Source organism: Ochlerotatus camptorhynchus, unplaced genomic scaffold, assembly GCF_037179485.1.
Source record: "Ochlerotatus camptorhynchus isolate MF236.1 unplaced genomic scaffold, CSIRO-AGI_Acam_v1.1 ptg000193l, whole genome shotgun sequence".
Taxonomy (NCBI): Eukaryota; Metazoa; Arthropoda; class Insecta; order Diptera; family Culicidae; genus Ochlerotatus; species Ochlerotatus camptorhynchus.
In genome coordinates this window covers 2,493,519-2,511,229 of record NW_027040683.1, presented here as the reverse complement: position 1 = coordinate 2,511,229, position 17,711 = coordinate 2,493,519, and the positions used below count along the sequence as shown (strand labels likewise).

At 40.8% G+C, this 17,711-nt stretch overlaps 1 protein-coding gene across 1 annotated transcript in view; it reads left to right on the top strand.

Annotated features, from left to right (window-relative positions):
• Positions 1 to 17,711, top strand: part of LOC135702502 (neuropeptide CCHamide-2 receptor-like) — a 238,605-nt gene that overhangs the window by 211,317 nt on the left and 9,577 nt on the right. Inside the window, exons 3-5 of the mRNA XM_065223573.1 lie at positions 15,446 to 15,665; positions 15,742 to 15,911; positions 15,999 to 16,313. Coding sequence (XP_065079645.1) covers positions 15,446 to 15,665; positions 15,742 to 15,911; positions 15,999 to 16,313 — 705 coding nt within the window. The remainder of the gene's footprint in view (positions 1 to 15,445; positions 15,666 to 15,741; positions 15,912 to 15,998; positions 16,314 to 17,711) is intronic.

Sequence of the window (17,711 nt, the reverse complement as noted above, 5' to 3'; positions counted from 1 at the left end):
GGTGGTTCATTCGCCGATTGGGTGGAACGATTAGAATATTCTTTTGTGATCAATGATGTGTCTGAGGACAACAAAAAACCTTACTTAATTGCTTTAAGTGGGCCTGTAATTTTCTCCGAACTGCGGCTACTATATCCCCGAGAAAGCTTGACCGCTGTTAAATACCCGGATATGGTAGCTAAGTTGAAGGCTCGTTTAGACAAGACCGAATCAGATTTGGTTCAACGCATGAAGTTCAACTGCAGAATACAACAGCCAGACGAAACGGCTGAGGACTTCGTGCTTTCGTTAAAATTACAAGCAGAATTTTGTTCTTTTGGAGAATTTAAACAAGTGGCAATTAGGGACCGTATTTTGGCTGGGTTGAGAGACACAGCTTTAAGGCAACGATTGCTAAATGAAGAAAGTTTAACTTTGCAGAGCGCTGAAAAACTAATTGCTACATGGGAAATGGCAGGGGAAAATGCTAGAAACCTGGGCTCTAATAATAATTATGGATTAATCGCATCACTTAAGGATCGTAGTCCAAATAACACTGGGAAAAGTTTTGATAAATTGGTAAAAGTATACGATGCGGCTAATCGTAATCGTAGATATGATGGTTTTGAAGAGGGAGAACATTCAAATCGCGGACCAGTCAAACATCGACTGGGTTATAGGCATCGGGGACAATTTGATTACAAATTCCGCAATAGAGGTCAACAGGATAATGTGCGTACGAGAGACTGGCGTAGAGACGATGGAAGGCAACCTTCGAGATATGCAGACTTGACTTGTGAATTTTGTGGTATCAAAGGTCACATAAAACGAAAGTGCTTCAAACTGAAACATCTAGCGAGGGGAGATAGACACCTCAGTGAGCTCCTGGATAGAATGAATACTAAGGATTCGGACAGCGATAGTGATGATGAAGGTAATTATGAATGTAAGCTCGTAACGTCCGTTAACAAGATAAGCAATCCCTGTTTGGTAGATGTGACTATAGAGAATACAACTGTAAAAATGGAAATTGACTGCGGTTCATCGGTGTCAGTCATTAATAAGGATCAATACTTTTCTAGATTTGAAAACGAATTAAAAAACTGTTCCAAACAATTAATTGTAGTTAATGGAGCAAAACTTAAAATAGAGGGAGAAGCTGTTGTATTGGTCAAATACAAGGGAGTTGAGAGTAAATGCAAATTACTAGTGTTAAACTGCGACAATCAGTTTACTCCCTTGCTAGGTCGCGACTGGCTTGATATATTTCATCCAAATTGGAGGCACTATTTTACCAATACTCTTATGGTAAACAATTTAATTGATGAACGAAGCATTGGTTATGTGAATGAAGTTAAAGAACGTTTTGCAAAAGTATTCACCAAAGATTTTTCATCTCCCATATTGGGTTATGAAGCCGATTTAGTTTTAAAAAATGACGTGCCGATTTTTAAAAAAGCATATAGTGTTCCTTATCGGTTAAAAGACAGAGTAATTGATTATTTAACGAAATTGGAGAATGAAAATGTCATTACTCCAGTCAAAACGAGTGAGTGGGCATCGCCAGTAATTGTTGTGATAAAAAAAAATGATGAAATACGTTTAGTCATAGACTGTAAAGTTTCTATCAATAAATGTTTAATACCTAATACGTATCCGTTACCTGTGGCCCAGGATCTATTCGCCGGTTTGGCGGGGTCTAAAATATTTTGCGCATTAGATTTGGAGGGTGCCTACACACAGTTAGCTTTATCGGAAAGATCAAAGGAATTCATGGTAATAAACACAATCAAAGGATTGTACAAGTATAACAGATTGCCTCAAGGCGCTTCATCCAGTGCGTCCATTTTTCAACAAGTGATGGACCAAGTTTTAGAAGGTATTGAACATGTATATGTTTATTTGGACGATGTTTTGATTGCTGGAGACGATTTGGATGATTGTAAAAGGAAATTGTTTATTGTTTTAGACAGATTGGATAAAGCTAACATTAAGGTAAACTGGGAAAAGTGTAAATTTTTTGTTGAAGAACTGGTTTATCTGGGTCACGTCATAAGCAATAGGGGTCTTTTGCCTTGTCAGGATAAAATAGATACAATTAAGAATGCGAAAAGTCCTACTAATGTGGCGGAACTTAAATCGTTTTTGGGGTTAATAAATTATTACAATAAATTTATTCCTCATTTATCCTCAAAGTTGTACCACCTATACAATCTGTTGAGGAACAATGTAAAATTTGTGTGGGATATAATCTGTCAGACAGCCTTTGAAAAAAGCAAAAATTCGTTGATTGAAACTGATTTTCTTGAATTTTACGACCCTTGTAAGCCGATTGTGATAGTTAGTGACGCTTCCAGTTATGGCTTAGGTGGAGTGATTGCTCATAACATTGATGGAGTTGAAAAGCCAATAAGTTTCACTTCTTTTACTTTGAATGACGCCCAAAAATCATATCCAATTTTACATCTTGAAGCGTTGGCCTTAGTATGCACTATAAAAAAATTTCACAAGTTTTTGTACGGACAAAAGTTTCAAGTTTTCACCGATCACAAACCATTGGTAGGAATTTTTGGGGGATCCGGTAGGAATTCAATATATGTTACCCGTTTACAAAGATTTGTTCTGGAGTTATCTATATATGATTTTGATATTCAATACAGACCGTCTTCCAAAATGGGCAACGCGGATTTTTGTTCTAGATTTCCGTTGAATGAGGTAATCCCAAATGAATATGATCATGATTTAGTTCGCAGTATTAATTTTGGGAAAGAGTTGCCTATTGACTGTGCGGTGATTGCCGAAACTACTAAGAGTGACAAGTTTCTTCAAGAAATCATAGGATATTTAAAGAATGGCTGGCCTGTCAAGGTGGAAAGAAGCTTTGTTGATGTGTTTTCAAATCAACACGATTTGGACATGGTTGACGGATGCCTTTTGTACCAGGACAGGGTGGTAGTACCACATCAGTTACAAGGGCACATTTTGAAGTTGATGCATGCTAATCACTCGGGAATGGTCAAAATGAAACAGTTGGCAAGGCGATCAGTTTATTGGTTTGGGATAAACTCTGCCATAGAGAAATTTGTTGCTGGATGTGATGTTTGCAGTAGCATGGCGGTAGTAAAGAAACCAAACATTGAGTCAAAATGGATTCCTACCACAAGACCGTTCAGTAGAATCCACATGGCCTTTTTCCATTTTTCTCATCATACCTTTCTATTAATTGTTGACAGTTACTCAAAATGGATAGAAGTGATCTGGATGAAAAAAGGAACGGATGCTGGTCAGGTTTTAAAACAGTTGGTTGCATTTTTTGCTCGATTCGGACTACCAGATGTGGTAGTTTCAGACGGAGGTCCTCCTTTTAATTCATATACCTTTGCAAGTTTCTTAGAAAAACAGGGAATAAAAGTTTTTAAAAGTCCGCCTTATAACCCCTCCAGTAATGGCCAAGCAGAGAGGCTTGTGCGGACGGTAAAAGATGTTCTGAAGAAGTTTTTGATTGACCCAGAAGTGGCATATATGAATTTGGAGGACCAGATTAACCTATTCCTGATAAATTATAGAAATACTTGTGTGACTGGAGATGAAAAATTTCCAACGGAAAAGATTTTTACATATAGGCCAAAAACACTGATTGATCTGATGAATCCTACTAAACATTATAAAAAACAGTTGGTAACCCAATCTAATGAGGAGCATACAGAGCCAAATAGCGTGGGAAGCGTCCCAAAACGATCTTTTGATCCGCTGGATACTCTGACTGAAGGAGATAGCCTGTGGTATAAAAATAATAACCCACATAACCATCTTCGCTGGATCAAAGTATTGTTTATTAAAAAGTATTCTCTAAACACCTTCCAGGTTCAAATTGGAAACGCTGTAATCCTGGCCCATCGCAGCCAGTTGAAAGCATGTAAGAAGGTTGACGAGTTGTCAAGACCCAGCATCCTGCTACGACATCCCATCCCAAACACGAGCAGAAATGTTGAGAGACCACATGACGTCAGGGAGATCGAAGAGGAGGGGATTATACCCCAAGCGAGTCAAGCGAATTCGTCAGATCAAGCAAGCCAATCATACCCCCAAGCGGACCACTCGAATCCGCTATCGAATCAACCAAGAAGTGTGAAAAGGAAACATCAAGAGTCGGCGATGGTGTCGAATCCCCAACTAAGGAGATCGAAACGCATGCGGGTTCAGAAAAAGGATAGCGATTTTGTGTATACGTGAAGAAAATGGAAGCCAGTTTTTCTTATCAAATGTATTATTAGTCACTGAAATTATTGAAAATAAGTTTGCAAAAAACTGTCGAAATTTGTACTTAAAGTTAGGAATTTTTGGATTATATAAATCAATCGATGTTTAATAAGTTATATTACTTGCTTAAGGATGGAGGAGTTGTTATGTACAACTCTTTATTGATTAGAATGCTTTTAGAGTGTAACGCACTAACGAACGTGCCCCGATCGCTGTCAAGAAACAGAGCGACAACATAGTAGGAAAAAGATACGATGATCGATACTCGAGAGTCGAGAATAAGAAATAAAACTGAGACTGGGTCTGATTATAGTTTTGGACATCGTAGAAACCAGTTGTATTTTATCTGACGGTCAACCTAAGGAAAAACCCCCCCAGCAAACATAAAAACTCTAAGACTAGAAGGTCCCGAAATAATGTGCTCAACTTTTTGGCTCAGCTCTGGTACTCTCTTTGGTCCCAAGCTAATCGATTCACCCCTCGAAACATAGGAAAAACCAATAACCCCTCATTTTATCTGTTAAACTTTCAAGGCGAATCATAACAAACATTGCGTTGTACTAGAATTTCGACTAGAAAGGGATACGTTAATCGTTTGCTTGGGACCAATAGGCTAGTCAAGTAGTGAGCCAATTTATAATCGTTAGTTTCGTATTGATTGTTGGTAGTAGTGTTGCCATGTGGTATAATCCAGTAGTAGTGGTGTTGCCATGTGGTACACTGAAAAATTGCAAAAGCAGGTTGATCACCAAAGTCACTTCGTTTATGCTACTACACTCAGAATCATTCATGTTACGCTCAGCTGTCTGTTTTGCTCAATTCTGCGTTCATCGAAGAAAATAGAAGCAATGCGAATACGAACGAAATCAGTGCGGCTCGCACAAGCTGCTGTTCGTTTCTGATGTTGTATGCGTGTGAGTGAGTAGTAAATGCAAAATGGAACGATTTTTCCCATGCTTGCTCCTGGGAAGAACTCGTGTTCACTCTCAGTCGGAGCAACGGGAACTCGGCCGGACCGGACGAAATCGGCTACCCGCTGCTAAAGCACCTTCCACCCGAAGGCAAAACGAAACTTCTTGACCTCTACAACCAACTCTGGACCGCTGCAGAATACCCGGAAAACTGGAGAGAAAACCAATGTCGGGACCAAGTACATCACTGGGTTCCGTCCCATTGCACAGGAGGCTGAAGCAATATTTTGAGGTCAAGGGGCTGCTTGACCATCGGCACCTCTACCTACTTCGCCACTCTTGGGGAAGTCCTGAAGGAGGCACAGGACCAAGGTCATCACGCGGAGATAGTCTCGCTGTACATCTCCAAAGCGTTCAACCGAACATGGGCACCAGCTATATTGAAGAAGTTTGCTGATTGGGGCCTGAAAGGACACATCCTTCACTTCGTCCGGAACTTTCTGACTGACCGATATTTTCGGTATTCGGTCGGAAACGTGCAATCCGGAAGTTTCAATGAGAAAACCGGAGTGCCACAGGGTTCGGTGATCGCGGTACCCTCTCCTGGTGACCATGAATGGGGTCTTTGACCAACTACCCAAGAACGTTTACATCTTCGTCTACGCGGATGACGTCCTCATTGTAACGGTGGGTCCCACCCTGCAGAGGACGAAACTGAGAGCGCAAGCGGCAGTCTCTTCGGTGGTCAGATGGGCTGACTCTGTAGGTTTCCAGCTTTCCGCCGGCAAGAGCGTGCGCTGCCATATATGTACCACCAGGCATCGCAACAACGGACAGCCTATCATGATTAAACAACAAGCAATACCGACCAAAAAACACCGTGAGGGTCTTGGGAGTGCTCCTCGATCGGAATTTATTCAACCTGATTAAGACCATCTCCCGCCCCCACCGATCCAACAATGGTGAAATCCGCTTCCGCGTAGCTCGAGCCATCATCGACAGTCGTTTACTGTACGGTGTAAAGATTACATGCCTTGCCGCCGAGGAAGCCGTCCAGATTCTGGAACCGGTGTACAACGGCTACGTTCGAACAGTCTCCGGTCTCCTGCCCTCTACCCCGGTCGACGCTCCGACCTTTTCGGCTCGTTTTCACCGACGCTACTGCTACCAAAGCCGCTGCCTTTCTGGCTAAAACGTCGGGAAACAACAGGATCGTTCTCCTCGACGAGGCAAACCGACTCCTCCGCACGGCTGCCGACGTCGATCTCCCACCAGTGGCCAGGGTCCACTGGCACGGAGATAAAAGTTGGCAATCGCACAAGTACAACATTGACAGCCGAATCAAGGACCGCTTCAGGGCAGGAGACAACTCGCTGGCTTTACGCCGGAAAGTTGTCGTAACTCTCGGGGCGCACTACCATGGTTATGAAGTTAGGTACACCGACGGCTCTCTCTCCAGGAGCGTAGTGGGAATGGGGGTCTTGTAACCGTCCGTCGAATTCGCTTGAAGAGAAGGTTTTTACAATGCAGTAGCTTATGCGCCACTCTCGAGATCGAGAGACTACTGGTCGTGTTTAATTGCCCGAGAGCAAATATTGAGTTCTCAGGGGAGTCTTCGAACGGTTGATTCTTACGCCGACAGAGCTTTCTAAAATTTAACAAAAAAGTCACGTTTCCAGTCGGTCATACGCCCCTAAAGGTGTGAAGGTACTAGGAGAACGAAAAGCGAGGTGAACGTAAACGAAAGTGAATCGAAGTGAACGGAAAGCTTTTACCTAGGGAATGGTTCGTAACATATATCAGAACAAAAGGTAATTTCATTGGAATGAACTTTAATTCATTTTAATTCATCTTTTCTAATTCGGGTTGAACTCTATGTGTGTGGCGTGTAAATGTTTTAGTGTAATGGCCATATTGATGACGTACCTGCGCAGGGTTTATGCTGGCGTTGACTTCTCGGCAGGTACGGGAACGGTCGAGGGGTCCATCGAACCGCGGCGATGTTTTGCTGACAAGGTGGTGTAGGGTGGGTATTCACCAACCTCGGAGGGCTCGTATGCATTCAAAGAGGGCCGAACTAAAGGTGCGGAGGTGGCGCGGCTGGACGAAAGCTTTCGATTTCCCGCAAGAAGGCCAACGTGCCCCGCCGAGTGACCCTCGCGAACTACCACTACTCGATCACTACGGGACGAAATGAAACCTTCCCACAAGACCCCCAAGCACTCGGACGTTACCTTAAGATGATGGGAAACCAGCACTCCGTTTAACTACCAATCACGGCGGGCCGAAATGAGCATACGAGCGATGACGGTCAACACGTGAGTGTGTGGTGTCGTGCCAGGAATCAAGCCTGTATATTTATAAAGCGCTCGTTGGACGAACGCTGCTTGTCCAACGCGAATCACTAATTTTAGTACAAATAATTTAAAAGAATTCAATGTCTAAAATTACCTTTGTTATTTTCAATACTTACCACTTTACTAAATTTTTAAGTCACACCTTAATTGAAACTAAAACGGAGATCACTAAGAAGAATTTTTCAATTAGACATCTGCTTACCAGCCGCTATGAACTTTAAGTGAACGAGAAGAATCCTAAATGCTACTAAAGACCTCGTTTTTTAGAGGAAATGGCCAATGTCGACTGCTAATGACATTTGACATTTCTATCACATTCTAGAATGTTCGTTTTTGCACTAATGCCATCTTACATTTCGTTCGAAAAACAACATTATTCTATAACTTGGTAACCTAGTGTTAATATATATTTGAAGTTGCATTGGAAAAGTGGCATTGAAATTTAAATATTATACCATTTTATAGCAATTTATTAAATAAACGAACCATGCTATAGATTCAATATATTGCATTGGAGATGGATATACCTTTAATTGGAAACCTATCCTAAACAAATAAACCGCATTCGTATGGAAAACTAATCGAAATAGATGAACAACGTTACAGCCTTCCGACCCAATGCTCGGTGTTCTCAGCTGAGGCAGCGGCCATTCTCCACGCGGTTAAGTTACCGGCCAACCGGCCGATATTAGTCGTAACTGACTCACACAGCGTGATATTGGCCCTAACAACAGAAACACCGAAGCATCCGTGGATCCAAGGGACGGTAAAGCATGCGTCGCCCAACACTTCGGAGGAACACCGTTCTGGAGGACCTGCGACACCAGCGGAGTGTCAATCACCGTGGAGCACATCCTCGTGAACTGCGCGGAGCTGGAGGACCTTCGGCTTGGAGTCAATCAGCATTCAGAACCTGTTGGGCGACGAGTCCCACCATGCGTGGGAAATCCGTTCAATATCAGAGCATCGCCAGGACTCAAAAAGTGCTGGAACTAAAGCGTGCGTGCCAGCTATGGTTCATTTTCGTGACAAATGTTGCTGATAATTAAAGATAAAGGGAGAAAGATTTTAATAATTATTATGTCAGAACGGTGACCAAGGACGATCTACGGAAGGAAATTGCCGGTGAAGTGCGGAATGAAATTACGAAGCGTTAGAGAAAAAAAAAACTAGGGATTCCAGAAGAAGCAATCAATGGCGGCAGACCAGCGGAACATGGTGAGACCGAGCAAGTTATTATTTATAAATTAAACATCAAAATTAAACTAAATACGCGCTAGGTTTGAAAAGAATATTTTCGAACCTGAAAGTGTGTATGTAATACTAATATTCAATTGATAGAGGTAATAAATATATGTGGGGCTTATTGTAAGTGAAAGTAACCTCGGAATGGGCGTGATTCTCCAGGCATTCTGAAATGTGTTGCTGGATCTGGAAAACCTCAAAAATCTTCCGGAAAAATGGGAAAATGACGAACATTTCTGTCAGTCTAGGAGTATTACCAATAGACTGAGCGAATCCAATCTTTACTTTTTTTCATATTCGGGATTTACTCAACGCGATTTATGAGTAAAGTAATCTCAAATTTGGGTTGATCTCATTGGCCGTGTAGAGAGTCATGCGAAATTGGCGTTAACGGCGACTCTTTATCTCTTTACTCCACTTGGAAAATCCATAAGCAAACGTCAGACTGTGCGTGAAACATGGCGGACTTCGTACTATCCTTTCACTCCACTGAAAATTTCCGTATAAAACTGGCAATCTTTGCTAGAAGAAACGATTTTTCGGCGGTGCCGTCAACGCCAATATCTACAACTGGATAAACAACCACAATGTCATGTTCATGAGTTACTGATGAAGTGTGTTTACTTCGTTTGCCTGGCCGATTGTCGATAGCTGATAATGTTAGATGTCCATGAAAAACAAGCGGAGAATAATTCATGGAAAAGAAAGAAACTTTTAATTCGTTTTAATTTGGCTCGGTTCGTTATAATCGGATCAGATGGGATGGAAGAAAGCGGAATGTGAAATGTGAGTTTTCTGGGCAAAATGTGGTTCGTGGTGGGTGGTGCGTGATGAGCAGCTTCTCTAAGGATACCCAACGGAGTAATTTTATCCATCCTCAGTTTGGGCCATTCATTTTATTGCAGCATGTTGACATACGTCAAAGTAAATTGCTATAATTAATAAGCCAAGGGATTTTGGCGGGAGGTCTATCTCTCATTCTAACTAATGTGTTCAACCTTGGGGACGGTCCCGGCGTAGTGGTTAACATCCATACCTCTCACGCCAAAGTCACGAGTTCAAATCTCATCCCCGGACAAGTCACGAATGGACCAAGGGTGTTAAAGTGACTATAATTAAACATTATTGAACCATAGTGTCAGTAGGAAGCCTCACACCGTAATAATGAGCTTTCCACATTGTACCATCTCGAAAAATGATTCCAAATTTATCTCTGTTGCATTTGCGGTCACGTCACGATGTCATGCTACAGGAGATCTTTGGGATTATTCGTGAAAAAGTGAGACCACTTCGAACGAAACCGGAAAGTATCCTACGGATAATGCGATCAAAATGATGTAAAGTGTCACGGCTTACATATACCAGGCTAGCTACTCCACTTCTGTCATTTTGTGTGTGACGTCATCAGAAACGGCGAAGTAATCAAACAAGTTTTTCAATATCAATATGCATTAATTTTCAAACTGTTCCAGTCAAAATCTTTCATTTGTGGTCTAATATTCAGATAAAGTTTATTTTAACAACATTTACCGTAATGTAAACTATAAAATCGATCCACTTTCACTGACAGGGACATCAAAAAGCAACTTTAACATCGATGAAAATTCTGCCTTCAACCGTTTGTGCATTGTTGATTTTCAAAGCCTCTAACAAATTAATCTCGAAAAACAGCTTTCCCACCTCTTTTTCGCACTACCGGCTGGGGCCGGCTCCGAATCTCGATCTTGAGTTCGATGTCAAGGAGCTGCTTCCGGAACAGTTATCAAGTGAGTTATCGGGATCCTCTTCCAATTTTTGAAGTCGGCTAAAGTTCTATGCCACCACATATCATAACCCGTGTCAAATTCAAATCCCTTCGGAAGGGAAGTAAAGCCGTTGGTCTCGGCCCATGTGTGTTAAATGGGTGCGATATCCTAGATTGCGAAACAAAGACCGACGTTAAATAATGGAAAGAAGAAAAAAGAAGAACAATATATACTGATGTTTGACAGGTACTGACCGCCGGAACACTGGCAACACTAGTATCAACGTTCTGCTCGATTGACGGCCTCTTCAGATTCCATCAGTGTCAGAGGCATCGTTGCCAGATATACCGATTTATCGGTATTTGTACTGATCTTCGAACTTGATACCGTTTAACAGGTAAGGTTCCTCAGAATACCGATTTTTGAGAGTTTATACCGATTTATACCGATTTTTAAATAATCGAAATGATAATCATGCATGCTTTCAATGAATACCTAGGATTCCTAGGCTACGAATCGATGAACAGCTAATCGCTCATCCCGGTAATTCCTGGGAATAGGGAAATACTTTTATTTTGTATGTGACTAAAAATGTCCTTCCGTTTGTACATATTTCAACTTTCTTCAAATGTATTTAATAGGATTAAATCAATCGCATGTAACACACATCATGTAATGGTATATAATGCTCTACAAACTATTCTGGAGACACGATCAAGGCTCAATACAGTCTTGAACAATGTTCTGGACACCTTTATGAGTCCGTGAAGCTCAATTATGAGCCTCTTGACAACATGCACATCAGGAAATGGTATCCACAAGATATTATAGGCTTATTAAACTATTCTGTTTTTAAGTTCTTGAAGACCTCCTACCTCAACGCAGTCTGTAGCGATGTCCTGTAAAACGTTATTAGTCATTGAATCACAAGGGAGCCTCATGATAACATGTATATCATGGAATAGTATCAATTCTCTCAGCACAGACAGTCCGGTACTTAGTAGATGACGCCATTTGCCACCAAACAAAACCAAAGGGGCGGAAAATCGCTCTAATGATCCCTTATCTTTGCTTCTTGGAAATTTTCTAAACATGTACAAAACTCTATTAAAGGGTGATACGGTCAAAATTTGGTCAATATCAACTTGACGTATTTCTTTCAATTTTGCATTTAAAAAACCTGAACACCCCTCATTTTGAAGGTGTGTGTGTGTAGAATGTTGCTCCTATTTTGATTTTGGAATTCACTCTTCAGTTGTCAAAATGCCGTCCAAGCAAGAAGAGCAGCGTATCAAAATTTTGCTCGCGCATCGCGAAAATCCGAGCTACTCGCACGCAAAGTTGGCAAAATCGCTAAAAGTTGCCAAATCAACCGTTACAAATGTAATTAAAGTGTTTGGGGAACGTTTGTCGACAGCCAGGAAGTCTGGATCGGGGGGAAATCGAAAACCGGAAGCCGCTGAGACGACAAAGAGAGTTGCCGGTAGTTTCAAGCGAAACCCTAACCTCTCTCTCCGAGATGCCGCAAATAAGCTGGGTGTATCGTCTACAACCATGCATCGAGCCAAAAAACGAGCCGGACTATCGACTTACAAGAAGGTAGTGACTCCAAATCGCGATGATAAACAAAATACGACGGCCAAAGCGCGATCCCGGAGGCTGTACACGACGATGCTGACGAAGTTTGACTGCGTGGTAATGGACGACGAAACCTACGTCAAAGCCGACTACAAGCAGCTTCCGGGACAGGAGTTTTATACGGCAAAAGGAAGGGGAAAGGTAGCAGATGTTTTCAAGCACATGAAACTGTCAAAGTTCGCAAAGAAATATCTGGTTTGGCAAGCCATCTGTACCTGTGGCTTGAAAAGCAGCATTTTCATAGCTTCCGGGACTGTCAACCAAGAAATTTACGTGAAAGAGTGTTTGAATAAACGTCTGCTGCCTTTCCTGAAGAAACACGGTTGTTCCGTACTGTTTTGGCCGGATTTGGCATCTTGCCATTACGGTAAAAAGGCCATGGAGTGGTACGCCGCCAACAATGTGCAGGTGGTTCCCAAGGACAAGAACCCTCCCAACACGCCAGAGCTCCGCCCAATTGAGAAATACTGGGCTATTGTCAAGCGGAACCTAAAGAAGACCAAAAAAACTGCTAAGGGCGAGCAGCAGTTCAAGGCAAACTGGCTTTCTGCGGCGAAGAAGGTGGACAAGGTGGCTGTACAAAATCTGATGGCAGGGGTCAAGCGTAAGGCCCGGCAATTCGGATTTGGAAAAGTGGAAGCCTAACTGAATATTTTTCCTGAATTTTATACTAATTGAACTTGAAAAAGAAATTTAATTTGATTTTTTAAATAAACGATTTCACCGATTTACACGCGTTTTCCCTTGACCAAATTTTGACCGTATCACCCTTTAACTTCTTCCAAGTCTCATTTTTCGCGAGTTCTTTCAATTGGATCAAGATGTCCATGGCCTACCCAAAACTTCAGGAAAGATCTTGAACTTTATCTACAAATTAACTTACACATCTGGGCGAAATAAAGTTCCCAAAACATCCAGTAAGTTGCCAAATAAATCCCTTAAGTTCAAAAAGGTACTTCTACAATATTCTGAGCATCTATGAAATTATCTGAACATCTTCGTACTTCACTGAACTTCTTTAACGTTGACTTAACTTACATGAATTTCCTTGCACTAGTTAAAAAAAATCTCAGCTTTTTTATGAAGTTTTACGAAGTTCCTCGAATTGCTACGTAAGTGGCTTAACTTCTACAAAGTTCTCAGAATTAATATGAAGTTAGTTACCCTTTCTACAAAGTTCCTTGAAGTTTTACAAAGTTTGCTTAATTTCTATGTGATTTCCTTATCTATCCCAAGTTCATTAACGAATTACCCTGAAGCAAAAAAAAGGTGTGAAGTTTCTTAAAATTGAACATATTTTCCTAGACTGCACCGATGTTTCTCAAACTTATGCAAGGTTCAACATTTTAGGGAGTTTTCCCGATTTTTTACAAAGCACCCTGAACTTCTTCGAAATTATACGCGGGGTAAATAAATAAATAAATGAATGAATGAATGACTGAATGAATGCATGAATGAATAATGAATGAATGAATGAATAAATAAATGAATGAATGAATGAATGAATAAATAAATAAATAAATAAATAAATAAATAAATAAATAAATAAATAAATAAATAAATAAATAAATAAAAAAAATAAAAAATAAATAAATCAATAAATCAAGGAATGAATGAGTGAATGAATGAATGAATGAATGAATGAATGAATGAATGAATGAATGAATGAATGAATGAATGAATGAATGAATGAATGAATGAATGAATGAATGAATGAATGAATGAATGAATGAATGAATGAATGAATGAATGAATGAATGAATGAATGAATGAATGAATGAATGAATGAATGAATGAATGAATGAATGAATGAATGAATGAATGAATGAATGAATGAATGAATGAATGAATGAATGAATGAATGAATGAATGAATGAATGAATGAATGAATGAATGAATGAATGAATGAATGAATGAATGAATGAATGAATGAATGAATGAATGAATGAATGAATGAATGAATGAATGAATGAATGAATGAATGAATGAATGAATGAATGAATGAATGAATGAATGAATGAATGAATGAATGAATGAATGAATGAATGAATGAATGAATGAATGAATGAATGAATGAATGAATGAATGAATGAATGAATGAATGAATGAATGAATGAATGAATGAATGAATGAATGAATGAATGAATGAATGAATGAATGAATGAATGAATGAATGAATGAATGAATGAATGAATGAATGAATGAATGAATGAATGAATGAATGAATGAATGAATGAATGAATGAATGAATGAATGAATGAATGAATGAATGAATGAATTAATGAATGAATGAATGAATGAATGAATGAATGAATGAATGAATGAATGAATGAATTAATGAATTAATGAATTAATGAATTAATGAATGAATGAATGAATGAATGAATGAATGAATGAATGAATGATCTAAATAAAATAAATAAATAAATAAATAAATAAATAAATAAATAAATCCCATCCTTCTACTAGAATCTGTTTGTTTTGCCAAAAAATAAACAAATAAATAAAACAATATAAAATAAAAAAAAAATATATGAATTAAACTTTATTTCTTGGCACGCAAAATATACAAAATCACTAAACAAATAATCAGGACACCATTCCAGGGAAATTTACTCTCTGCAGAACTATCAATAAATTAGAAAAAAAAAGGCTGATGGAAACTTTTTAGAGTCGTTGTAAGAAATTTTTGAAGCAAGTCGGAAGAAACTTCAAGACAATGTTTAATGAAACTCCCAGAGGAAGTCGGCAAACACTTCCGGGTAAGTCAGCAGGATTAAGACATGTAAGAAGGGCACCTAAGTTTTCGTTTTTGGGGGATTCTTCAGCGATACTGATTTTTGTATAATAATATTATAGTACCAAAGACACTGTGGGGAATGTCAATAAAAATCTCAATATCAACATCGCGTCTAACAAAGCTAACTTTCCTCTGTTGTGGCTAATTAAGCTGACAATTTGAGATAGAACTACACCAATTTTTAATTATGTGTGTACAAAACATTTAATTTACTCTTACCCCTACAGGGAAGTAAAATACCTAGATTGTTCTCAGAATTGCAAATAATTACGGACAGCTTTACCTCCCGAGGGCAAATTTCCGGTTTAAAGTTGTAGCTTCCCATCGATGAGCAACAAACATTTACCCACCTTCTATTTCTCAAACAAACACCCACTTCTCTACCACCATCGGATGGAAGGAATTCCATTCTTTATAACAAATTTATTTCCCGGAATCTTGCACGCACACACTTACTCATCCCCACGTTAGTAGAAGATTTCCCATCCTTTGCTTTCTATTTCTTTGCAGATACATCTTCTCCCTTGCCCTAGCCGATCTGCTGGTAATCTTCGTCTGCGTCCCACTGGCTTCCATCATCTATACCGTGGAAACGTGGCCGTGGGGCGTAACGCTGTGCCGCGTGACCGAGTGCTTTCGCGAAATCAGCATCGGCGTATCGGTGTTCACCTTGACGGCACTGGCCGCAGATCGATACTGCGCCATCGTTAACCCGCTCCGGAAGCTTCAGGTATGCTCTAGACGCGATTATGCTTTTGATGTGCTGCAACTAGCAATGGATTTTTCCCAACTCTTTCTCGTTAAAGACCCGTCCAATCACGGTTATAGTGGCGGTGCTCATATGGCTGCTTGCGATTGCCTTTGCCATCCCATCGGCGGTCATCTCCGATGTTGTGGTAATCAAACTCGCCAACAAAACCATCGAATATTGCTCACCATGGGGCCAGCGGACCAACGAATCCTTGGTATATTCCCAGTAAGTCTTAATCCAAACATCCACCCCGTAGTAGCTATTGATTGGTGGTCATTAACACGGATTTCCTTTCGTCTCCCCTTTTTGCAGATACAAAACCGTAATCAATTCGGCCATTTACTACTTCCTTCCGCTGGCCGTCATCGGTATCCTGTACATCTTGATGGCGTATCGGTTGCATGCCAGCGCTCGGGATATGCCGGGGGAGAATGCCGGTCCGCAGAGTCGCTCGCAGGCCCGGGCCCGGCGGCACGTGGCACGGATGGTGATTACCTTCGTGGTCGTGTTCATCATCTGCTTCCTGCCGCACCACGTGTTCCAGCTTTGGTTCCACTTGAATCCGAACACCGAGCACGAGTATGACGACTTTTGGCACATTCTGCGGATAACCGGTTTCTGTTTGAGGTAATTGGCAATAATGATCACCTTTTCGGGTGGTGGTTGTGGGTGGAGTCAATTATGGCAAACCGCAACCACGTGGAAGATGAGCAGGATAATAGGAGTTGAGTAAATTTGCCATCGGTCTTTCAAATGAATCGACGACACGGGGTGGGACTGGTGTTATGAATGAAACTCAGTTGCTGGAAATGTTTCGAGAGTTCTATATTTTGTTCAATTGGAAGATAGCGGTTTACAGTTGGTTTCACTGAACATGGCCAATTGGTGATTGTGGGAATAATCGTAGGGTGGAATGTAGATTATTAAACAAATTAAACGGAGTAAACTGAAATGCTAAATATGCTTCTGTGAAGAAGTGATGAACTACTTTAGTATATACTTTGTTGTTTGGATATGCTGTAGTGATTACAGATGAGCACTTGTAGCCTTCGCTCCATTGAATTAGACATAAATAATCCATACGCCAAAATCTATGCCAGTAGCGAAACGACACTAGCTGATTTACGTTAAAATTGGAATGCCTCGAGAGTAACGCCACTCGACCTTGCGTAGTTTCTCCCAAGGCCGAGTCCAGGGAAACCTTCGGGAAAGTTGGGGAAAGAGAGAGTGTGGCTACACCCGACTTTGAACGAAGGGCCAACGATCAGAATAATCTCTCGCATTACCGATCTCATTCGAAGAATGTCGCGGGAAAATCGAACTTCCGTTAAGTTCGGCCGAGGTCACCTTCCCTAATCTGAGGGTCACGGTTACGCTTCACTTTCGTCCGAACCGCAGTTTACAGTGGAAGTGTGTCGTTTTGTTCGCGTTAATGTAACGTGGTTTTACTTGTACTTAAATTCTAATTTATCGTTGATTGTTTAGTTATAGCAAATCAAGCTAAATGTAATGTGCGGCATAGGTTAGATTTTGTGTGCATAGAAACACAATCTACGCCAGGTAGTGTGCTCGTCCAACAACATCTGTGCTTTGTGCTTAATATTAATTTCAACAGCCGACGACTACATCCAACTTCCGACGACATCACCTGCTTTCCCGGGGCGAAAGATCCCGGCAACCGTTACCTTGTTCGGTGGAAAGCGATTCAATTTCTCATCGCGTATCGGGGCTTGGTGGATACCAACTGCCATTGTTGGAGAGATCACCGTCCACCCACGTGGAAATCGTTGGCCGTCCAACGGTCGAACATCACCGTCGCTGCCGATAACAGCAACGCAGCAAATAATAGCAGCAAAAACCAACTGGTGAGTCCGTTCGAATTTCTTTGTTGAGTGTGGCGTCCGGCGAGGGCGCAACGGAGGACCTTTTTTTGCCGACCATAAGGTCGAAGAGCATATTTTGCTAATATGTGGACAAGTCCAATGATTTAATGGTTGGCTGTAGGCATATAAATCGTGCGCACGT